The following is a 24,399-nucleotide window of genomic DNA, read 5'->3' on the forward strand; positions in this document are numbered from 1 at the left end:
TATTCATCTGAGTGAACTTTGGTACATGGTGAGAAGTAGAGGCCTAGTGTTACTTACTCTTCTGCATATGGCTCGCCGCTTATCCCAAGACTATTGAAAGGGGAGTTCTTTCTCCATTACTTATTGTGTGTTTCATCCACAATCAAGTGGTATGAGGTATGTGGGTTTACTTCAGGTTCTCTATTCTTTTCCACTCATCCATGCGGAAGCAGGTTCCTAGAGTTTGAGTGAAATTTCAAATCAGAGAGGGTGATGCATCCAGTGTAGTTTGGATTTCTCAGAATTGCTTTGGAAATGCAGGGCATTTCCTGGTCTCAGCATTGTTTCTATGTCCTTAAAAGCAATTTGCTCTATAGTAAAGGTATACAATTAAGGAGTAGAATGGGACATTTTGATCCATGCATGTATACCTTGTGTAATGATGAAAGCAAGGCATTGACTGTCTCTGTTACCTTGTATAGTTATTATTAGTTCTCTGTAGTTGCAATATTCAAAATCCTTCTTTTCAGCCTTTTTTGGAAAATATGGTAGGATACTGTTAAGCCTAGATACCCTGCTGTGGAGTAGAACAGTTGAATTTATTCCTGTCATCTGAGTGTAACATTGTATCCATTTCCCAGTTCCTGCCGGGACTCCCCAACCCCCAGCCTCTCTTCACCACTGTGGAACTTTCTATTTCTAGGAGATAAAGTCATTTAGAGAGAAAGTTGATCTCATTCTCACATGCATGGAATCATGCCGCGTTTGGCTTTCTCTGCCTGACTCATTTCGTTGAAGGTCATGTCCTCCAGGTTTTTGCACGTTGCTGCAGATGACATGGTTTCATGAATTTCTATGGCCGAAGAGGATTCCACTGTGTACTGCAGTTTCTTTATCCCTTTTTCTGTGCATGAACAGGTAGGTTGATTGGATACCTTTGCTATTGTGAATAGTGCTTCAGTTGCCATAGGAAGGCCGGTATCTCTTCAACATAACGAATTCCATGTGCTTTCTGTGTATAACCAGTGGTGGGATTGCTAGGTGAAGGGGTATTTGTAAAACATTTAAGACACCTTCAACTGTTTCGCTTTGTGTGTATAGTAATTGATGCACATTCCCACCAATAGTGTATAAAAGTGCCTTTTTCTGCGTTTCTACGTTGACCACTGCCTGTAAACGTATCTTTTTTTGTTGTTTTTGCTAAGTTTCATTCTAATTAGAGTGAGAGGTATCTGAGTGGTTTGCACTTAAACATTTGCGTGAGGATTAGTGAAGCTGAGCAACTTCTCTTTGACCTGTCAGTTAATTTCATGTTTTCTTTTCAGATGTGCCTGTTCAGGTTCTTTGCCCAGTTTTAGGTTGGGTATTAGGTTTTGTTCATTTTCCCAGTTAGAGTAGTGTTAGTTTCTCCTGCACGTTAGATAACAACCCCTTTCACAGATAGAATTCTGCTGAACTTTCTTTCAGTCTGTCGGACGCCTTCTTCAGTGGTTCATTGTTTCTCTTCCCCATGTGGAAGCCCTATAGTCCCATGTGTTTTCATTCACAATTGTTAGCACTGATTTTTGTGTCCCATCCAAAAAGATAAAAAATACGACAAAGTATTGCCAAATCAATTGCGTGGTCTAAGGGTTTCTTGCCATTGATAATTGTTGCTTTTGTTTTCTTTCTTTTTTGCAAACTGCATGCAGAGATACAAGTTTTGCTGAGATACAGACTCCCACTTTTCTTATAGGAGCTTTGCGGCTCCAGGATTGGGTTTAGGTGTTTATTTTGTGTTGACTTGGTGGTATTACATGTTTCAGACCCTGAAATGTTGACTTCTTTGGCTTGTTTTTGTCTGATGTACCACAGTGTGGGTGTGCTCAAATTAAGCTGTGGGACATCCTTTACATACTGGGTTCAAGCGATTTTCTCCTTCCTTGATGTTCACTTAGGGGAGAGTTGTCAGAAAGTCTGGGAAGATCCATAGTGGAAAAAGTTTATCTGTATTTCGTGGAGACTGATGGCCAGCTCCCTTCTGCTCAGGACTTCTGGAGAAGGCCAGCCCTACCGATTGCTTAAATACCTCCCATCTCCAGCCCTTCAGTAAATTTAAGTGATTCATTAAATATTTAAACCTTAAGAAAGTAGAGTACCCCAGTGGAACTTGAGTTTGGCTAGAATTTAAGTTTGAGAGTAGCTGGTCAGTAGAACAAGTGTGGTAGATTGGGTAACATGCTATGATTTTTAAGGGTTTTTTTGTTTTGTTTGTTTTCCTTAAACAGAGTTAACAATAATTAATTTGAACAAAGAAAGAAAATGTTCAGTGTTAGCATGCATAACGTGAACGCTGTTCCATGACTTGTTCAGCCATAGCCTCAATTCTACATATTGGACTATGAATCCTAAAGACTGGTATATAGTTACTGCACTGCGGTTACTTTTCTCATTCCAGCAACTATAGAACATTTTGAATAGCGTTTTAAAATTTTATTTTAAAGAAAGTTAAGAAAAAGCCGTTACTTATACACTAAACAATATAAACATAAAATGGTCTCCCGCCTGACTCACAAAAGTCCCATGGACTGATCCTGGCCAGCAGGAGCAGCTGGTGTTGAGGAGCAGGGTCCAGATGCAGCTGAGCTGCCAGCCACCTAGATGTGGTTCCCTGGTGTCCCCGGTCTGGGTGAAGGATGTTGCAGAACCGGTGTTCTGGCCAGCATCCTGGTGGGGTCCCAGCCACTGCAGGATGGTGCCAGCCTACTGGGATTCAGGCTCCAGCTGGCAGGACAGCTTGTAGCTGTAGGACAGTGAGACAGCTGTGAGGCCACCATGAGCCACATATCAGGTCCCCTCTCAGTGCCTGCCCAACTAGAATCCTGGGTTCCCAGCAGTCCCCCATGCAACAGGGCTTGATGCTGGCTGTGCAGTCATGGGTATAGGCTCTCTGCAGCTGGCCACAAGAGAGCCTCCTCTAGGCCAGGTGGGGTGGCTGACACCTGTACTGTCAGTACTTTGGGAGACTGAGGTGGGTGGATTACTTGAGGCCAGGAGTTTGAGACCAGCCTGGACAACATCGTGAAACCCCATCTGTACCAGAACAACAACAGCTGAGCAACAGGACATGGTGTCTGTACATGCTGTACCATGTCCTGGGATATAGTGTCTGTGCATGCTGTACCATGTCCTGGCATATGGTGTCTGTACTTGCTGTACCATGTCCTGGGATATGGTGTCTGTACTTGCTGTACCATGTCCTGGGATATGGTGTCTGTACAGGCTGTACCATGTCCTGAGACATGGTGTACTGCAGTAGTCCCAGCTGCTTGAGAGGCTGAGGAAGGGCTTGAGACCAGGAGGCAGACGTTGCAGTGAGCAGAGATGGTGACAACTGCAGTGCAGCCTGGGTGAGAGAGCCCGACCATGTTTTAAAAAAAAAAAAAAATGGAGAGCCTTCTCCCACTCTCTGCCCATGTGCTAGGCCCTCACCTCTCCTTGTCACTGAGCTGCTCCATCCTTGGGAAATAGGTGACAAATTTCTCAAGAGGCCGAAGCCTGTAATTCATGGCAGCCACTTGGAGCAGCTGCATTTCCTGCAGAACACGGACCTCCTAGAGACAGAGGAGAGGTTGCTGACAGAGCCTGGGTGGAAGATGCTGAGGGGGCCTTCGGCAGGCAGGGAGAAGGGGCTGGTCCCTGGGGCAGTTTTCTGAGGGGGCCCCATGCGGCCCCCAGCCTGTTCTCAGAGTTGGATGTAAATAGCCCCTCCTGCAGGAACTGGTCTTTGATTCCATTCCATTTCCTGCTTTCTCCACTGGGATAGGTCTCCTCCTCCTGTGTGTGTCAAACCCTCCCAGTAAACCTAAGATGCAGAGGATGGAGCCAGGGAGTGTCCTGCCCAGGGTGGACTGTGACGACCACATCCCCACACTCATCCAGCGTGAGTGCCCCAGCTGCTCACCTTCCTCCTCTTGTTGGTGTTGCCCTGGAAGGCAGACAGAGTCCATCAGAAAGGTCCCTGGCCCACAACCAGCCCCACCCCACCCCTTCCCATGCTGCACTACTGCCAGGGCCACCAGGGTCAGGGGATGTGCACATGACAGGGCTTGGACCTGCCTCAGGCTCCGGGCTCTAGAGCACGGGGGCATGGGAGCTGAGGCTCAGGGACACTCTGCCCCAACCCTCTCTGATGACAGGGAAACAGGTCTCTCATAGAAAGAAAGCACTCAGTGACCCTGGAACTGTCAGCCCAGCCCTTGGAGAGGCTGAATTTCACCCTCCTGTTATGGGACTACCCTAGGGAAAGGCCGAGTCCAGCTCAGGCCACACCTCACCAGCTTTGCAGTCAGGCAGCTCTGCAGCTTCACCACTCGGGAATAGGGACTGGTGGCTGCTATGGAGCCTCCATCACCAAAAGGTGATAGATGGGCCTGACACTCCCACCTACAGGAGCAGCTGTGAGGCTCTCAGGAGAGGAGGTTTGCCAAGGGCTGAGATCTAAGAGCTCGGTCCAGGACCCTCTACTCCCAAGCCTCAGCATCCTGGTTCCCAACCAGCCTGCACCAGGCTCACTCACATCCAGATCGTCCGGGATGGCCAAATCCAACCTCTGTAACACAGTCAGAAAATCCCCCCTGGAAGGGGACCACGCCCTGTGCCAAGGATGGGTGAGGTGTTGGTATGTGTAGTTGTGATGAGTATTGGCCCTCAGTTGCCTGTTCAAGGTTCTGTCTCATGAAATCCCATCAGCTCCTGTCTCCCAGAACCCCCCTCTCCAGGTCTCCCGGTTGGAGTAGTCAAAGATCCTCAGCTGCCTTTCCCAATTCTCTGCCTTCTCTATCCCAGCTGACCTCCAAGTCTAGCAGGCACTCCTAGTTACCTCTGTAGTGGGATTTTAACAATTCACAAGGGCATGTGGTCCCAGCCTTACCCTTCCCCACATCCACTCTGAGTCCAGTTTTCCCATACCCTTGCTCTGGTCTCTCAAATAGGAGGTTTTCCAGAGCCAGTGTCCACAGGAGGACAGGGCTGGGGAGGAAGTCTCTGTGATCTTGACATGGAGCCTGCAGCTGGCGGGGAAGGGAGCCCTGTCCTCTGATCCCCTGCGGCCTCTGCACGCTGAAGCCTCACTCTTCTGCCTCCGCAGCCTCATCTGGGCTCTCTGGGGGTTCCTCTCCTGGGTGGCCACCTTAAACCTCCCCGCCTGCCAGGTGTCAGTGACAGAGACAGTGAGGCTCTCCTCCCTTCCCCCAGTTACACCCCAGCCACCCCACACTTGGATCCCCAGGGACTGGCGTGAGTCGCCTGGCACAGTGCTCATACCACTGGCCCAGCTCCACACTCCCTGTGTGTGTCACCCACTCATGCAGCTGGACCTCCCTGAGACTGTTTCTCTTCTATAAAGAGTGATGAAAACCAGCCGGGCGCGGTGGTTCAAGCCTGTGATCCGAGCACTTTGGGAGGCCGAGACGGGTGGATCACGAGGTCAGGAGATCGAGACCATCCTGGCTAACACGGTGAAACCCCATCTCTACTAAAAAATACAAAAACACTAGCCGGGCGAGGTGGCAGGCGCCTGTAGTCCCAGCTACTCGGGAGGCTGAGGCAGGAGAATGGCGTAAACCCGGGAGGCGGAGCTTGCAGTGAGCTGAGATCCGGCCACTGCACTCCAGCCTGGGCGATAGAGCGGGACTCTGTCTCAAAATATAAAAAAATTTAAAAAAAAAAGAGTGATGAAAACCACAAGTACCTCACAGGACCTCCTGAGTACTGTTTCCTGTAGCTGTTGCCATTGTTCTCACCCTCATCCCTCTGAGGAAGAACTAGGCATGAGCACCCTGATATTATTTTCTTTTCTTGAATCTCATTTTCATCCTGTGAGGGCTGCACTACAGGCTCAGCATCTTTTCATTTTCCAGATGAGGGGAGTGACTCCTCAAAGACCCGAAAGAGAAGGTGCCTCCTCCCCATCCTCAAGGCTCTGTCCCGCTGCCTTCACCCCATATCCCAGCACCACCACCCATCATGGTCGTGTTCTCTGGAATCTCTTGAGTGTCTAGGTCTCCAGCCAGGCACAGTCATGATGGGAAAGGGACAGGGCGTTTTAGGAGACCTGGTTAAGTGGCACCTGGCTATCCGAGCCCTACTGGAGTCTGTGCTACACAAACTGGGTTTGAGCCATGCCAAAGGTTTTGCCTCACCAACGATCCCCCAGGGACTTCTGTGCACAGAACTCTCTTCCTCCACGCAGGAAGTGGCCTCCTGAGACGTCATTCTCTGATAGACATGGTTGGGTTTTCCAGGATCCTGGGTTGGGTGACAAGTTGCCTTCTCATTTGCATGGAAGATTCTGAGATCTGGTCAGGGAGGATCCCCTAGGAATGCATGAATCCCCCAGATATTTGTCATGGGCGTGTGTCACTGCTCACTGGTGAGAATCCTGTGACATGACCATTTTCGGGTGTCTGCAACGGGCAGAGCAGGGAGTCCCAGCAAACACATATGTCTGTCCGAAGTATGTCCATTGGTACCCAAAGCTGGGCGATCCACTGGACTCCCTGGCACATGAGCTTCCTCTGTTGTTGTTCCCCCTCTCCCTCAGTGTGGGCAGAAGCCCCTGCCCATGGAGGTGCGCTGCAGACAGAAGCAGCAGCAGAGACCTGGCTTCCTGAGGAATTGCTGGCCAGTTTGAGGAAGGAAGAAAGTCCCACCTACCATGACCACCCCGAAGCCTGGAGGAAGCTCCATGCCAGCAGCATGGACCAGCATGGGAGCCAGAGCCCTGCTAATGCTGCAGCTCATCACCCCCTCTCAGAAGCCCAGCAGCCATTGCCACATCCCATTTCCAGGGCCTCCTGCCCCTCTGCCCCCACATGCCCGTGGACCCACATACCTCTCTTCCTGTTGGCCCAAGGTAGGCATGGAGGGAATTTTTCAAGTCCACTTTTAGTAGGTAAGTTAAAACAAAACAAAGTAACTACTGCACACCAGGTCCAATGCCCTTCCAAACTCACTCTTTCCTGTGACCCTTAAACATTTGTCCCACATCTCCCAGACTGCACTGTACCTTGATCAGCAGGTCCCTCTTCACTGCAGTGTCTTTTTCACAGAGTTCTTTTAGATATTTTGTGCTTTTGCTATGGACAGAGGAAAGAAAGAAGGGTAAATTTGGGAATAACTGGGCAGATTTGTGAGTTCCAATCCAATCCCTTTTGTTTGAAAACCCAGAGAATCCCAACTTCCTGAGTGAGTGTTTCCAGTGGGGTCCTCTGATGACAAGGGCTCCAGAGGACCAGGGTGGGACCTGTCATGCTCCTCCCCTGGCCCATCTCCACTTCACATAAGCCCCTGCGTGTTCACAGTTAGCTTCCAGCTGGACACAGTTCCACTGCTGGGTGCAAACACCTGAAAGCCTCCAGTTGGCTCTAGTCTGTTCCTGATGGTTAAAAACCCTTAGTCCCGAGTTGGAAATCCTTGCCCAGAAGTCCAGGGCAGCTTAGTGACCACACCCACCAGCCCATCCCTACCTCCAGTGTCTGTGGTCTCCAAGAACCTTTCAGAATCATTGAGGGCACATGGGGAGACCTATGGGTCCCTAGGTCAACCCTGGTGCTCCAGTGGAGAGAGCCCCCCTCACCTGGTCACTGCTGCTCATGTCTTGTGTAGCTGATGTATTGGGTCGCTGCACAGAGCAGAGACGATGGCGTGCACTGAGGAGAAGTTGTTGAGGCTTAGGCACTCCTGGAGAGGGAAGAGTGAGCTGTGAGGTCCAGAGTTGGAGCCCGGCCCACTTCAGCCTCAGCCCCCTCTGCTGAGATCTCCCCTCCTGGTCGAAGCAGAGGCCCAGGGAGCCTCAGGAGGGCACACCTGGGGCCTAGTGAATGTCAGTCATCTAGGAGGATTGTAGTTTAACCCAAGGGAGAGCCCAGGTCGGAAGTGAGCAGCCCCCACTGGGCCATGGGTGTCAAGGTCAGTGAAGCTCTGGCAAGAAGGCTTAGGGGATGTGCAGGGCTCAGGCCAGAGATACAGATGCCAATCCTGAAAGCCGATGGAGGAGACAGTTCCCCATTTTTAAAGAGGGAATCCTCAGGCCCAACCATGGCTTACCCTAGCCACCTTGATCCAGTGCTCCACCACCCTGGCCCTGTTGCAGGCCCTCATGCTGTGGTCCCCGAGGCAGGAGGTGGTGACACAGTTGGTGAGCCTGTTGAAGTGTGCGATGGTGGCACTAACTATGGGTGCCACCTGCTCATTCTGCTTCTTCTGTTGTTGGCCCCAGATGCAGCCAAGGCATTCGTAGAGCACCACCTTCTTGAACAGCTCCTTTTGGGGAGGAGGAGAGTATCACTGACAGAGCACACAAACTCAGAGTCACCCGCAGTCCCAGGCAGGGACTGAGCTCACAGTCATCCATGGTCTCTGGCAGGAACCGAGCTGGAGCTCAGAAAGCTTTAAAATGGGCTCCAGACATGTGGGAGTCCCTGGGTTTGATTTTCTGCCCACTGAGGGCCCTGAATGCATTATGGCCCAGAACCCAACAAGACTGGGGAGAGAGAGTGACATTTTCTCCCAGGCCATCTACACTCCAAGTGGCTCAGGCCTGCCCGTCCCAAGGCCTCGTCTTCCTCCCATCCCAATCAGCCACCTTCTTCTCTCCATACTGGTGCACTTTCCTTGTAGCAGCTGCAACTATGGGCTCTGTTGGCGTGTCTGCCATAGAATCTAGTATGCATCAGGTACCTAATAAGCACTGAGGGTAGTGAGGCTCCTGAGCAGCTGGGTGAGTGACCCATGGCCCTGCCTGTGCCTCAGTGAGCACCTGCACTGTCCTGCTTTTGGTCCATCCCCTGTCATTCAGTCTGCACAGTCACTCTGTGCAGCTGGCATGGACGATGTCCCATATCTGCTGTCCACATGCAGACAGGGAAGGCTTGTGGGTGAGGAAACTCATCCAGGTCTCATGGTTGGTAAGAAGTGGGGCTGACATTCAACCCAGGGCATTGGCCGCTCCTCAGGGAGAGGCTGGTCTGAGACAGGTGGTGCCAGAGGCACACCCTGCAAAGCCCAGCTGCTCACCATATCCATGAGGGTCAGCTGCTCTGCCAGCAGCCTGGGAGGGAAGGTCGTGATGTCAGGCAGCTCCTCATGGGGTTGGTTCTTTACAGGACAGGGACAGGGGGACTCTGGGGTTGACTGTGGCTCCAGCGGTGTCCCTGGAGGGGGCCCTTCCCCTGCTGCTGGTGCTGGTGCTGGTCCTGGTGCTGAATGTAGATATCCTGGTGCACCCAGGGCTGCAGGTGACTCTGGCTCCAGAGCAGGCCCCAGGTCCGCCAGCAGTGGTGGTGCTGGCTCCAGGGCTGGCATTGTTAATGCGTGTTGCCCAGGAGGTGGAGCAGGATCTGGAAAAGGAGAAAAGGTCATGACACCAGTCACTTTTCACTGGTCTTTCCAAGCACAGAAATGACCAGATGGAATGTAAGGGAATTGTAGGCCAAAACACCACCCCCGGAAAGTCTTCCAGACTGCAAGCCACCTCACCATCTGGCTTGGCCTCGTTGGGCTCCGGAAGCACCAACTGGCCTAGGACAAGTTCCTGATGGTCCTCCATGCCCAGTTCAGGCCAGGCGAAGTTCCTGAAGGCCAGCTTTATCCGGAAAGATGACCGTTGTGGGGGCTGATAGCAAACTGAAGTGTTTTCAAGGGGCCAGGTGAACAAAATGGAGGTGGTGTTGCTGGTGATGGAGTGGATAGCTGAGTCAGAGGCCTGACCTTCTCCCACACAACCCTCCAGGGCACCCTTGTGTGGTTCTGGGTCCCTGGCCTGTTGCTGCCTGTGTAGAGGACAGCCCCACCATACCCCAAGCCATCAGTGCTGTCCTGGAAGGGGCAGACCTGGCCATGCAGCAGGGCTGTACAGACCCTTGTGCACCCCAGTGTCCCACTGACATTCTCTTCCCTATGGTCCTAGAGCACAGCGCTGTGCACCTGATTACTCAAGACTTCAGCTCCAGGCTGATTTGTGAGCAGGTTGCTCATCAAAGCTCCAGCTCTGGGTCTGCTGGTCCTAGGGTTAGGAGGATAGGGGCAGATGTAGAGTGGAGGAGGACAGGGAGAGAAGGGAAGTCACGGTACTCGAGATGGGTCTCTTGGTGGCCAGCTGTGATCCCGGCCTCTCCTCTCCTTTGCAGGGCACCTAAGTCTCCATTTACAGAACTCACTATTTCCCTCTTGCGGGAGAAGTCTCCAGATGTCAGCCTTCTCATGGGAATTTTAAGAATTATGAGCCCCAGCGCTCCTTTAATCTCTCCCCAGTCAGAGTCCACATTTTTGCCCCATGTTTTGTGGGTGAAAAAGCCCTTCAGAATCCTAAATCCACCCAGTTTATACTTGTTGCTGGGCTCCATCATTCTAGTCAGAGTCTGGGAGGATGCCACCATACATAGAGGAGGCCACGAGTGTTTCACCTCTAACATTCTGTAGATATGACCTGTTCATCCTGTCACCTGTGAGTGCCTGACTCCTGAGTAGAATCGAGTCCCAGGGATTGTCATCTGCTTTATGAAATTATGCCAAGCCACAAGAAGAACGTTGCACAAATGAGGTATTTAGTATGTATGTGTTGAATGAGTGAACCCCAACCATTGGAGAACGCCAGTGAGCCTCTCCAGATATCTGAGTGGGCCTGAGGCTCTTTTTTCAGCATCAAGGGACCTCTCTTCTGTCTGTGTCAAGAAGAAAGACCAGCCAGAAGGAATCTCAGATGTCGTTTTCCAATGCCATGGCAGACTTGCTCTCTATGAGCTTTTGCAAACAGAGAGGGATATTGGCCATTGATGCAGAACGCTGAGAGCTGCTTCTGTGCAGGGGAAAAGTAATAAACATGAATCACAGCACCCCCAGCAGATTTTTTGGAGTTTTAGACTCTAAGGAACCATGTCTTAGATCGTTCAGTCCCTACAAGAACCCTGTGAGGTTCATCTTCTCACTACTCCATGTTCCAGAGGAGCCAACTAAGGCTCTGAGAGCTGCATCTTCAAGACACAGCCAGTAGGGGACAGAGACACCTCCGTGCTTTGGAGGGGACGGACACTCACCTTCTAACCGGTAGTTCCAAAAAGTGTGGCACGGTGATAAAGTCCCAGGAGGGGCCCAGGCAGGTGGCATAGGAGGAGATGGGTTTAGTTAGCAAGGCTGGAACCAGGGAGTCCAACAGCTTCTCCCCTGTGCCGGCCTGGAAAGTTGGCATCCTGCAGATCTCATTTCCATACTAGGGGGACAAGGAGGGACATGGGAGTCAGTGGTAACACCATGAACCACCAGAGGATCGGGATCTGGAACTCACACCAAGAAGCAGCAACCGTTCAGGGACTTGTGCGTGTGGAGAACCTGGGTGCCCATGGTGAAAAGGGGTCTAGGCTTTCAAGGTAAAATTGCATGTGAGGATGGAGAAGGATAAAATGATTCATGCCTTCAAGGCATCTTCACAGTGTTTGTCATCTGTGGGGCAATGGCACTGTGTGTATCAACAGCCTGCATGAGGAACATCATCCCTGCAAGTCCTCAAGGCCTGGGGAGGCGTCGTCCCCTCCTCATTTTAGCGACAGGGCACAGGACAAGACGCTCTAGAAGAACACTGTGACTTAAAAGGGACATGATTGTTTTTGTTGTTGCCTGAACGTGAGTCTGGAGAAACAGCTACGGCCATCCCAGCCCTGGGCAAGGGGAAAATGCTGAAAGACTCCAGCGTGGGAGGAAGCGCATCCCAAGATCCAGGACCTGCCAGGCGACTCGGGGAAGAGAAACTGCAGGCAGGTATGGAACCCGTGAAAGGTTACGCAAATGTATGTTTGAAACTGGAAATGAAACAAGGTGATTTTCTTTGCCACACAGACAGCAGATTGGCAAAAGGTTAAAAGCATGTTAGTATTCAGGGGAGGCTGTGTTCAGAGATGCAGCTACTTTCAGAGGCTACTGGTGACTGTGTGAGCAGCTGGAGCCCTTTTGGAAAGTCAGCTGGCTCGAGCTGTTGAAACTTGCTATCTGCACATCCTTTCACCCAGATACTCTTTCCCGGGTGTGTGTCTTCCGCAGGGGATTTGTATATTTTATGGGTTGAATTGTGTCCCCTCCCCCAGATGTAACTTTCTATTCTCAACCCCAGAGACTCAGAATTTCACTGTGTTTTGACGCAGAGTTCTCCAAGAGGTAATTCAGGTGAAGTGAGTTCATTAGGGTGGCCCCTAATTTAATATGCCTGGAGTTCTTACAAGGAGAGGTGGTGAGTGCACAGAGACGTTGAAGAGAGGACCCTGTGCTGACTGAGATAGAAGTCAGCCACCTCCAAGGCAAGGAGAGAGGCCCAGAGAAACTACCCCAGTCTGACAGCTTGGCGTTGGACTTTTAGTCTCCAGAATTGTGAGGAACCGGATTTCTGTGATTAAGCCCTTCAGTCAGCGTGCCATGTTGTGGCAGCCCTGGGAAACTGCTCCAGCCTAGTAGGAGACGCATGGGATTATGCTCCCTGTAGAAAGGCTGCCTAGAAAGGGAATTTTATCATGACAGGCTCCACCAGCACTGAGAGGCTGACCCGCTGTGGAGCACGGCCTCCCTTAAGGAATATTACAGTGACATGCGAGGGTGCAGCTCTTGCCTGGTGGGTCTGCAGGGATGAGTTCTGTGAGATGACACTTTAAACACAGATGCATAGAGCAGCTTCACCTTCTTTTGTTGTAATCAACGTCCCCCCCCCCCCCCCACTGCCCCCCTTGTTTGTGTAAAAGTGTTGGATTTTAAATCCTAGAGGAGGTCTGGCAGGCAATGGAGCTGCCTGTTGCCGGAGATCCACTTAGGGTGGGGAGTTAAAATGATAACAATATGAGTATGTTGCTACAGTGTTATCACTGTACTCAATTCTTGTGGCAACATGCTGAGATACTCCTGGCATAGCATAAAGTGAAAACAGATGGATTTTTTCTGATCTTCCTCTGATAGGCGAGAGGGACTTTGCCTGTAACCAAGTTGCCACTGGGGACTGATGTCCCATATCTGCTGTCCACATGCAGACAGGGAAGGCTTGTGGGTGAGGAAACTCATCCAGGTCTCATGGTTGGTAAGAAGTGGGGCTGACATTCAACCATTCTATTCTGGTTATTAGACACTTTACCCCATTATGTTATGGCTCCTTGTTTAATGATCGAGGTGAAATCATGTTGCTGAAACATGATAGACAGACACACTGAAGGTCTTGCATAGCACTCCTAGCCATATTCTGAACTTCAGTGTTCTGGGTTCAGACAGCCTGGAGCTACCACTTCTCCTACCTCTATTCCTTTGCCTCTGCCTATGCCTCCCTGAAGAATGTTAGAAAGGCTATCTGTGTTTTGTGTTCAGCATGAGTTAACCCAGGGTTTTCTTTCACAGGGAGCCTTCTGGGGACCGATCCTAGGATTTCTGGTTGGGATTTCATGTATGATTACTGAGTTTGCTTATGGAACCGGGAGCTGCATAGAGCCCAGCAACTGTCCCACGATTATCTGTGGGGTGCACTACTTGTACCTTGCCATTATCCTCTTCGCCATTTCTGTCATCACCATCGTGGTCATCTCCCTCCTCACCAAACCCATTCCAGACATGCATGTGAGTTACCATTTAGGGGATCTGTCCTTGTTTCATGTTCATACTGCAGTGTTCTTTAATTTTTAAAAATCTTTTCATCATTATGGGTACATAATAGTTGGATATAATTATGGGGTACATGTAATGTTTTGATACAGATACCCAGATTTGATCAAATCTGGGTAATTGGGGTGTCCATTGCCTCAAGTATTTATCATTTCTTTGTGTTAGGAACATTCCAATTCCACTCTTAGTTATTTTAAAATGTAGAATATGGTGGCTCCTGCCTGTAATCCCAGCACTTTGGGAGGCCAAGGTGGGAGGATCGCTTGTCCAGGAGTTTGGGACCACCCTGACAACATAGTGAGACTCTGCCTTTCAATTGTATGCATATAATAAATTAAGTATAGCTACCCTATTGTGCTACCAACTACTAGATCTTCATTCATTCTAACAATTTCTGCACCCATTAACCATCTCCATTCTGTCCTCCATCCACTGCTACCCTTCCTGGTCTCTGGTAACCATCAATCTACTCTCTATCTCCTGAGTTCGGTTTTTAAAACTTTTAGCTCCCATATATGAGTGAGAACATGAGAAATTTGCCTTTCTATGCCTGGCTTATTTTACTTAACATAATGGCCTCCCGTTCCATCCATATTGTTGCAAATACAGGATCTCATTCTTTTTATGGTGCAATAAAACTCTATTGTATATTTGTACAACATTTTCTTTATCCATTAATTTGTCAATGGATACTTGATTGATTCCATATCTTGGCTATTGTGAATAGTGCTGTAGTAAATATAGGAGTACAGGTATCTCTTTGATACACTGGTTTACTTTCTTTTGGATATATATCTAGTAGTAGAATTGCTGGATCATATGGTGGCTCTATTTTTAGTTTTTTGAGGAACTTCCATAGTGTTCTTCATTGTGGCTGTACTAATTTACATTCTCACCAACAGTGTTTGAGGGTTCCCCTTTTCCCCCAACCTCACCAGCATTCATTATTGCCTTTTGGATAAAAGCCATTTTAAATGGGGTGAGATGATACCTCATTATAGTTTGATTTGCATTTCTCTGATGATTAGTGATGTTGACATGCCACAACATGCTTGGTTGGCCTCAGCAAAATTATACATCTTACATTCACATTCACATGACTTGCCACTGGTTTCATGTGGAAGGATACACGCCAGGAAACATGGTGTGCCAGCAGGCTGATATCAAGCCCATGTCTTTAGTTGGAGTCCTCACAGTTGTACACCCTTTATTCCAGGACTTATTCTCTGAAACCTGCTCCCCAAGTGACTGCTCAGGTGCACAAGATCACATGGGTGGTACAGGGCTACCTGGCTTTGAAGCCTATATTTTAAATAGAAACTGGTATTTCTTTTGACAGTCCTGTGGTCAAAGCTTTCAAAGGTCCCAGCAAAGCACATACCTAGTTACAAAAATCAGTCTACTCAGGGATATCCATAATATAGTTTGCCTCTTGATTTTTTTCCAAATTAATCCACCAAAAATTGACCATAGGAAGTAAAACATTTCTAACAACATCAAAGTCTAATTGATTCAAGACTTCAAAAGTTGCAATTACTCTTCTTTAACTCTAGATGCCCCCATTGGTTTAGAATTCATTCATAGCTTTCCCAATTTAGATAAAGATGACCAATTATGAGCCATTTTTATTAGTAGTCCGGTAACCCAACACAGATTTCCAGGTTTCCAAGGGAACAGAGCCAGAAAGTTAACCCAAGGTCATATTTATTCCTAGAGAAATCAGAAGGATTTTGTTAATCCTTTCCTTTACTCATGCATGCCCATACAAGTGCCTGTGGAATCCCTAAGAGACCTTCAACTTCATTGCCAAATTTTTAAGAGCTGTGACAAACCTAATGTCAAACAAAGGCTGCTTTTATAGTGGCAGAACTGCATCACATCTATTGGCTGGACCTGTCACATGCTTTCTTTGTGTGGTATCAACTGCTTCCTCATGTCTCAAGTCTTTGAAAGTATCATACCCCAAACACATTTCTAGTTCATGCCCTAGACGAAGTTCATGCTCTAGATGAAGTTTTTGGTTCATGCTCTTAACTATGTCAATAAAAACTGTGCCTTCAGCTCTGCTGTATTCTATTAGGGCTCATGATTTTAGATTCTCATCCACATAATGTGACATAGTGCAAAAATCTAAACTTACACTCCTAACCTGGAGAAATGGCTTCTTACTGCCAGTGCTAAAAGGAACAAATTATTTATCACACACATAAAAGAGTTCATTCAACAAGCATTTCTATATGAGGCAGTCTTTTGGCTCTGAATATGCAAATATCATACAGGCTAGTGTATACATGTATATTACTTTCATCTAAGTTACCAATGTTTTTAGAGATAATGTTATGGATGGGAATGTTGTGTATGTTCTTCTTAGTACTGGGAGGCCACATTCCCTTCCCTTCCTTGATGCACATCTCTTTGCCACCCCCCAACTTCTTGTCCCAAGATGCTATTTGGAACTTTCTGTTGACCTGTTCTGCCTTCTCTGCAGCTCTACCGTCTGTGTTGGAGCCTGTGCAACAGCAAAGAGGAGCGTATTGACCTGGATGCAGAAGAGAACATCCAAGAAGTCCCTAAGGAGACCATTGAAATAGGTGATTTATGACCCAGAGCAGATCCTAAACCATAAAAGTTACTCCTACAGCAACAAGACAACTTTACTGAAGCCCTTCCCTAAATGACTTTAACAGAGCTCAGATGTCCCCCCTCCAGGGCAGTGAGGAGCAGGGTGGGGATGAGATGGATAAGTGGGTTTGAGGAAGTTAACTCTGAGTTCAAGGGGAGGAAAGGGTACAGAATCATTCAAGCTCACTGACCCCTCATATTTAAAAAAAATTTTGTGGGTACGTAGTAGATGTATATATTTATGAGGTACATGGGGTATTTTGATGCAGGCATGACAAGCATATAATGGAGAACGGGGTATCCACCCCCTCAAGAATTTATCCTTTGAGTTGCAAACAATCCAGTTGCACTCTTATTTTTTTTTATTTTTTTTTTTTTTTTGAGACTGATTTTCACTCTTGTTGCCCAGGCTGGAGTGCAATGGCGCAATCTTGGCTCACTGCAACCTCCGCCTCCTGGGTTCAAGTGATTCTCCTGCCTCAGCCTCCTGAGTAGCTGGGAATACAGGCATGCACCACCATGCCTGGCTAATTTTGTATGTTTTTAGTAGAGATGGAGTTTCTCCATGTTGGTCAGGCTGGTCTCGAACTCCTGACCTGAGGTGATCTGCCCGCCTTGGCCTCCCAAAGTACTGGGATTACAGGCATGAGCCACCACACCTGGCCCTGCACTCTTAATTTTAAAATGCACAATTAAATTTTCATTGACTATAATCACCCTGTTGTGCTATCAAATAGTAGGTTAGTCATTCTTTCTATTTTTTTGTTGTACCCATTAACCATCTCTACCTCATCCCCAGATCCCCACTACCCTTCCCAGCCTCTGGAAACCATCTTTCTACTCTCTATGTCCATGAGTTCAATTGTTTTGACTTTTAGATATCACAAATAAGTGAGAACATGAGATGTTTGTCTTACTGTGACTGGCTTATTTCACTTAACATAATGATCTTCAGTTCCATCCATGTTGTTGCAAATGACAGGGCCTCATTCTTTCATGTACCCATTTTCTTTATCCATTCATCTGTTGATGGACACTTAGGTTGCTTCCAAATCTTAGCCATTGTAAACAGTGCTGCAACAAACATGGGAGTGCAGATATCTCTTCAATACACTAATTTCCTTTCTTTTGGGTATATACCCAGCAGTGGGACTGATGCATCATATGGTAGCTGTATTTTTAGTTTCTTGAGGAACCTCCAAACTGTTCTCCAAACTGGTCATACTAAGTTTCATTCCCACCAATAGTGTACGTCCTCACCAGCGTTTGTTATTGCCTGTCTTTTGGATATAAGCCGTTTTAACTGTGATGAGATGATGTATCATTGTAGTTTTGATTTGCATTTCTATGATTGATTAATGATGTTGAGCACCTTTTTAAGTGCCTGTTTGCCATTTATATATCATCTTTTGAGAAATGTCTATTCAAATCTTTTGACCATTTTTGATTGGATTCTCACCCCTCATATTTGACAGCACTCAGTGAGTAAGTTTGAGTGAGGAACTTGCCACCCTGCCTTGATTTGAGGAATGGCAGGGGATAAGAGAAGAGTTGGAGCTCTTCTGACATAGCCTGTGAACTAAGGGCAGATGGAACCAAAGCTATGGTCAGTTCTAGTGACATCAAGATGAGGGGATAGAGGCTCTTGGGATCTTCTGTCATACTGGCTCACAATATCAAATGTAGAAAATCAAATTTCTCTGGAAGACCAATGAAATAATGCTTAGTCAGTGCCTAGAGACTTATCCTGTAAGTTAACACTTTCTTCTACTTCAGTATTGCAACTTTTCCTCTACATGGGAAACGTGCACACGTGGAGGATGGTTGTGGAGGTGTGTGGTGTGCAGAACTGTGGGGGCTCAAGGTCATATGTGCTTTACCTGGTGCTGGGCTGGAGGCCTCATCACTCCATCTGAAGGAGAGCACAGGTGTGTGTAGCTCAGAACAAGTTCTGAATCTGGCCATCAGGAATACCATAGAATCCTAACTCGGGAAAGAGCCCTAGAGATAATTTGGTCTTATCACCTCATTTTATAGACATGTAAATTGAGGCTTAGGGAGGGAGAGGATATGCCTAAGATCTCAGCTTTGTTACAGTCTGCTCTTGATCTTCGAGGACCTTTCAATTCTCAAACTTGTGATGCTGCAAATACTGGAGGGAGCCTGGAGCCTCAAGCCTCAGGAGCTGGCCATGGTGCTGAAAACAGCCCCTTCCTGCTTCCCTGGAGCAAGCAGGCAGGAACATGCCCTCTACTTCTCCTACCTCCAAAAATATCTCCACACTGTGTGAGAATATCATAGATTTTAAAGGGATATGGATTAGGAGTATTTTGAGTGTCAAAAAGTCTTATTATGGAAGAAGAGATTATTTTTATGCCAGAGGGCAGACTTAACACTGGTGGGTGAAAATAATTCATCCAATTTTAACTCAGAGTAAGGAGGCAAGATAGTGCAGAGATGGACTGTGAGATTCGGAATCAGGAAGAACTGGGATTGAATCATGAATTCTCTTCCTACTACTCTGGGAAAGTGATTACATTGTTCTAAAGCTCAGATTTGTCATATAAAAGTACTCTAAATGAAAACTCATGCCTCTTATGCTCTGCTCTAAGAATTGGCTCTAATTACCACCATCATGATTGCTTTGAAGGAAGAGTTCTCTAATTGAGTTGGTCTGGACAGGGATGAGCAGTATGTATACATCTGTCAAGGATTCTGTAGAGGGAACTTCCATACTGGCTGGAGATTTGACTTGGTGACTTCTGAAGTTCACGGCAGCACTCAAATTCTGTTGTGTCTTCAGGAACTTAGGGTGAAATCAGACTGAACACCCTACCCTATTAAAGCACAATAAACTGAGCTCTCTTGAGGGCTTTTACAGACCATATAAGTGTCACATTCACCATGTGAATGTGACAGCAACACAAGGAAGCTTTGCAGGTGCATGATTGTCCCTTTATTATCATCATCCTCACCACCACCACCACCACCACCACCACCACCACCACCACCACCACCACCACCACCACCACCACCACCACCACCACCACCACCACCACCACCACCGTCAGACCATCATCATTGATAACGGTATGATCATAACATATTTTAATTGCAGACACTTTAGTGATTCATTCCAGCACTACATCATCCTCGTAAGGCAGATAATGCAACTACAATTCTTCCAATTTTCCTGCCTTTCCAGAACAGGAAAATGTGACACAGAGAATTTCCTAAGACCATACAACATTTTTTTTTTTTTTTTTTTGAGACAGAGTCTTACTCTGTCACCCAGGCTGGAGTGCAGTGGTGCAATCTCGGCTCACTGCAAGCTCCACCTCCCAGATTCACACCATTCTCCTACCTCAGCCTCCCGAGTAGCTGGGACTACAGTCGCCTGCCACCATGCCCGGCTAATTTTTTGATATTTTTTTTAGTAGAGATGGGGTTTCACCGTGTTAGCCGGGATGGTCTCAATCTCCTGACTCGTGACCCACCCACCTCAGCCTCCCAAAGTGTTGGGATTACGGGCGTGACCCACTGCGCCCGGTTGGCCATTCAACTTTTTATTGATCCAGAAAGCCATGTATTTCTCACTTGAGGTGGTCAGTGATCCTAGCCTCTTAACTCCTTCCCCACTCTTCTGTTTTGGTGGAGTGAGTCAAAGGGGAGAGGTGTGAGTGTGTGAGACAAAAGAGAGAATGGAAAGAGACTTACACTTTTTGACATCTACTCTGTCAAGGGACACAGATTAGGAGTATTTTGAGTGTCAGAAGGTCTCACTGTGGTAGAGGCTCTACCACAATAAGAGCTAGAGGCTCTCTCATTAAATCATTAAATTCTTCGTTAGTACAATGAAGAAGGTATTATTTATCCAATTCTTCTGATACCTGAAGATAAGGGAGGTGAATTAACAAGACCATAAAGCTAGGTTTTGGCCCCAGTTCTGACTCATGTGTGAATTTGGTCACTGGGATTCTTTCCAGTTCTAAAATTCTGTGATGTTTTAAAGCTAAAATTCTGTGAGGCTGGGCATGACCTACATCTGTAATCCCAACACTTTGGGATGCTGAGGTGACAGGATTGCTTGAGTCCAGGAGTTCAAGACCAGCCTGGGCAATGTACTGAGACACTCTACAAAAAAATATTTTAACTGGGCATGGTGGCACGCACCTGTAGTCCCAGCTTAGTTACTAAGGAGACTGAGTTGGGGGGATCATTCGAACCCAGGAGTTCATGGCTGTAGTGAGCTATGATTGCCCCACTGCACTCCAGCCTGGGCAACAGGGCAAGACTCTCTCTCTTAAAAAATAAAGATAAAATTCAGTGACTTGTAAAAATGGGAAAGTGCTTTGCAGGGTCTGTGACTGTGGTGCTGAAAACGCAGTGGGCTTGATCTCTTATCTAGTGAGTGGCAGAGTGGGCATTTGAAACCAGGTTTGTCTACCTCCAGGGCCACACCCGGTCAGAGGAGGGAATCAGTTCCCTTGGTGGGTATTCAATTTGAGCATCAGGGCCAGGTGTGGACAGTTTGACTAAGCAGTGTTGATATGTGACATTAGATCCTAAGCCCGGGAAGTATTGCTCATTGCTGCACTGCATCAGGAGCTGTTCAGACCAATTCTTATCACCTGGCTAGGTCTGTTGTGAAGCCTTAGAACTGACAGATGTAATGAAAGCACTCCTGAGTCATGCCAGCCAGCCAGATTGCTTTCTGGTGATGTAGTGAACAGATACGAGATTTTGTGTTTCAGAGTTGAGTTTCCCTTCCTATGGCACAATTCCCCAGTCTATTATTAATATGCCTTTATTATAAACTATTATTTTATCTGACTGTTCCAAATCAAAATGAATTTGCACTGGGCCTGACAGAGATAAAACTTAGGCTGGCTGATCCTAAGGATGTAGACAGTAAGATCGTTTTGTCATTAAGTTTATCGGAACATTTTCTACCGTTTTCATTCCTTAAAACAAGAAAATATGGGGGAAATTTTGGGAAATTTCTGCAGAACAGCAGATACGTCATGGTATGGCATCTCCTCTGGAAACTTTTCTAGTCCGTCCTGCTTCTGTGTCCAATAATTCTTCTATGCCTTTGCCCAGACACAGAAGTTCCTAAGAAAAAAGGATTCTTCAGGAGAGCCTATGACCTATTTTGTGGGCTGGAGCAGCAGAGTGCACCCAAGATGACTGAGGAAGAGGAGAAAGCCATGAAGATGAAGATGACGGACACTTCTGAGAAGCCTTTGTGGAGGACAGTGACGAACGTCAATGGCATCATCCTGCTGACCATGGCTGTCTTTTGTCATGCATATTTTGCCTGAGTCCTACCTTTTGCTGTAGATTCACCATGGCTGGACTCTTCCTCACCTCCCTTTAGTCTCGTCCTGTGGTGTTGAAGGGAAACCAGCCAGTTGTAAATTTTGCCCAGGTGGATAAATGTGTAAATGTGTAATTATAGGCTAGCTAGAAGAAAATCATTAGTTTGCTGTTAGCTTATGCATTTGAAGCCAGTGTGATGCAGCCATCTGTACCTACTGGAGCTGCAGAAGGACAGTCCCCTCAGTCACATGCACAAAAAGACCAAGAATCAGAAGCCATATGATGTCTGATATGAGTCTATCTCAGGTAGATTCCGGGTGTCAGTGTGGTTTGTAAGAACTTTGGTCTCCCTGGTTCCTGCCACTTTTCCTGTCCATCCTCCTCCCCATTTTTTGTTTAAAAGAAAACTATTTTCCCCCATCATATCCCTCTCGAGTTTTGCCTGGACTTTCCCTCTCAAGTGTGTCAATCGGATAAACTGAGGAATGCATGGAAGCTGAGGATGGAGCTTGATGGGCTCCCTGTCCTGGGTGTTTGCTCTTTGAAGTAGAGGCCTGAGGAAGTTAGTACTTCCACAAAAGGGAGGGACTCGGGTCCCAGCCTCAAGCTAGTTGGGGAGGCAGATAGCCTGAGTCCAGGGGATTTTCTGGGCTTCTTAAAATGTCCATTGTGAGTTCCCTGTGTTTGGGATTCCACTCATTTTGGCATTCACAGTGCCTGGAATGTCTTAGATTTTCAGCAATGCTTGTTGAATAAATGAATGACACAGGCATTTATTTATAAATCTTTGCTTTCTTTTTACATAAGCCTGGCCCTTAGTTAACCTTTTTGTGGCTACACAAAGTATGCCCACTGGTTACTAATGACTTGGGATGCATTTGTCAAACTGATTATATCAGTTTTCTAAGGGTGTCATAACAAAGTAGCACAGACCAGATGGCTCAAGCAGCAGACATTTATGTTTTCACAGTTCTAGCAGCTAGAAGTTGGAGCCCAAGGTGTCAGCAGGGTTGGTTTTTTCTGAGGCCTCTCTCCTTGGCTTGCAGGTGGTCATATCTCACTCTTGTCTTCCATAGCCTTCCTTTTGTGTCCTAAAGCTACTCTCTTATAAGGACATCAGTCATATTGGATTAGGACCCACTCTTCATTTTAGTCACCTCTTTAAAGCCCCTACCTCCAATACAGTCACACTGTGAGAAACTGAGTTAGGAATTCAGCAAGTGAGTCTTGAGGAGATAGATATTAAACAAACCCACAACACAGATAAAGTATGCATTTTCGGGATTTCCAAGCCAGAGGCTCCCGTTAAAAAGGTAAACTGAGGCAGATATTTTGCAGCAAAAGGAAATAGAATTACAAACTGAACATACGTGGGTGAGGCAAGGCGGCGGGGACAGGGCCTTTGGGTAGGCTGATCACAGGGTTTTTCAACAATAAATCATTGGGAATGTGTTTGTTGCTCCCAGGACCCTGGCACCTTGACTCCGGGACTATAGCACGTCCGCAAATACAAGTAAAGCCCAGCACTCTGATTTGCACTTATGCCAATCTGAAATATCTGGTGTTTAGTTTGATTTTTTGAGTGCAGGTTCATTCAAGGACCAGCCTTCCCTTGTGCTCAGGGTGAAGTAGAACCAGAAAACATTATCCATTCCCAGAAGTCTTGGAAGAGCCTTGGTAGAAAAGCAGAAGCTGCTTTGACTGTGAAAATATTTGATTCCTATCAGTTTTTGGTCAGAAGATATCCACCTAGACCAACCTGAGGAGAAGGCTCAGAGTACAGATGTACTCCGAGCAATGTGATCGACGTCCCTGAACCTTCATTTTTCATCTGAAAACAGATATAAATGCCTGACTCACAGATTTAAATGTTACACATTGATAGCATTTATCAATATAACATTTATTTAAATAAGTAGGTGCTCAATAGATGTTGGTCTTCTAACTTCCCATCCCCATTCCAAGGTCTTCAGAATTGAAGGAGAGATGTTGTATCACTGTTAGAAGGCTGCCTTGGGAAATTCTGCAGCAGGGAGGAGTGATTCTCAACCCCTACACCATGACCGCCAAGTTCCTCACCTTGGCTGAGTCCTTAAATCCCTCTGAACCTCAGGTTCCTCCAAGCACAATGCAGACTTCACAGAGCTGTTGTAAAGATCAGATGAGGTCAACTGATACTGCTTAAAAGGCCTGGTCCATAGAAGATGCCCAATAAACATTACTGCTTTCCCCCTCACCCTACTGCCTGAAAAAGTATTATACCCGTGAGACTGACTTTGAGGACCAGTGTGGGTGGGGGGTTGCGCATATCAATTATTTTATGAGTACCAAGCACAGAAGTCAAGCTGGTAAAATATCAGGCCTTGCCCCAGAAAGACAAATACCACATGATCTCACTGATATGTACAATCTTAAAAAGTCAAACTCAGAAGCAGAGAGTAGAATGATGGTTATCAAGGGCTGGGTGAGGGAGGGACTGGGGAGATGTTGGTCAAATGATACAAAGGTTTAGTTAGGTGGAATAAGTTCAGAAAATCAATTGTACAATGTATCAATTATAGTTAACAGCAATATAACACATACTTGAAAATTGCTGTGAGTAGTATAAGTGTTCTACCACAAAAAAAAGTGCAGTAATAGATGTTAATTACCTTAATTTAGTCATTCCACAATATGTACATATATAAAAACATGTTGTATGCCATAAGTACATGTAATTATTATTTGTGATTTTAAAAAATAAAAATAATTTCCAAAACGTGACAGGCATTGGACACGTAGAGGAGAGGCCAGAATTAAGCAGATGGGCCCTAA

At 47.0% G+C, this 24,399-nt stretch overlaps 2 protein-coding genes across 2 annotated transcripts; one reads left to right on the forward strand and one right to left on the reverse strand.

Annotated features, from left to right (window-relative positions):
• Positions 1–2,441: 2,441 nt before the first annotated feature.
• On the reverse strand, positions 2,442–9,996 carry RGL4 (ral guanine nucleotide dissociation stimulator like 4). Its single transcript, XM_030915324.1, is given in 11 exon segments — positions 2,442–2,761; positions 3,451–3,572; positions 3,923–3,946; positions 4,538–4,613; positions 4,902–5,164; positions 7,028–7,097; positions 7,598–7,701; positions 8,068–8,283; positions 9,037–9,359; positions 9,499–9,692; positions 9,818–9,996. Coding segments are annotated over 11 exon segments (1,611 nt in total). The 3' UTR covers positions 2,442–2,721.
• Positions 9,997–10,239: 243 nt separating this feature from the next.
• LOC104668528 (sodium/glucose cotransporter 1-like) lies at positions 10,240–22,357 on the forward strand. The gene is made up of 5 exons (XM_030915325.1): positions 10,240–10,301; positions 10,549–10,561; positions 13,381–13,596; positions 16,130–16,232; positions 21,367–22,357. The coding sequence occupies exons 1-5, from the start codon at positions 10,240–10,242 to the stop codon at positions 21,585–21,587; spliced, it is 615 nt and encodes a 204-aa protein (XP_030771185.1). The 3' UTR covers positions 21,588–22,357.
• The last annotated feature ends 2,042 nt before the right edge of the window (positions 22,358–24,399 follow it).

This window comes from Rhinopithecus roxellana, chromosome 13 (genome assembly GCF_007565055.1).
Source record: "Rhinopithecus roxellana isolate Shanxi Qingling chromosome 13, ASM756505v1, whole genome shotgun sequence".
In the NCBI taxonomy this organism is placed as follows: Eukaryota; Metazoa; Chordata; class Mammalia; order Primates; family Cercopithecidae; genus Rhinopithecus; species Rhinopithecus roxellana.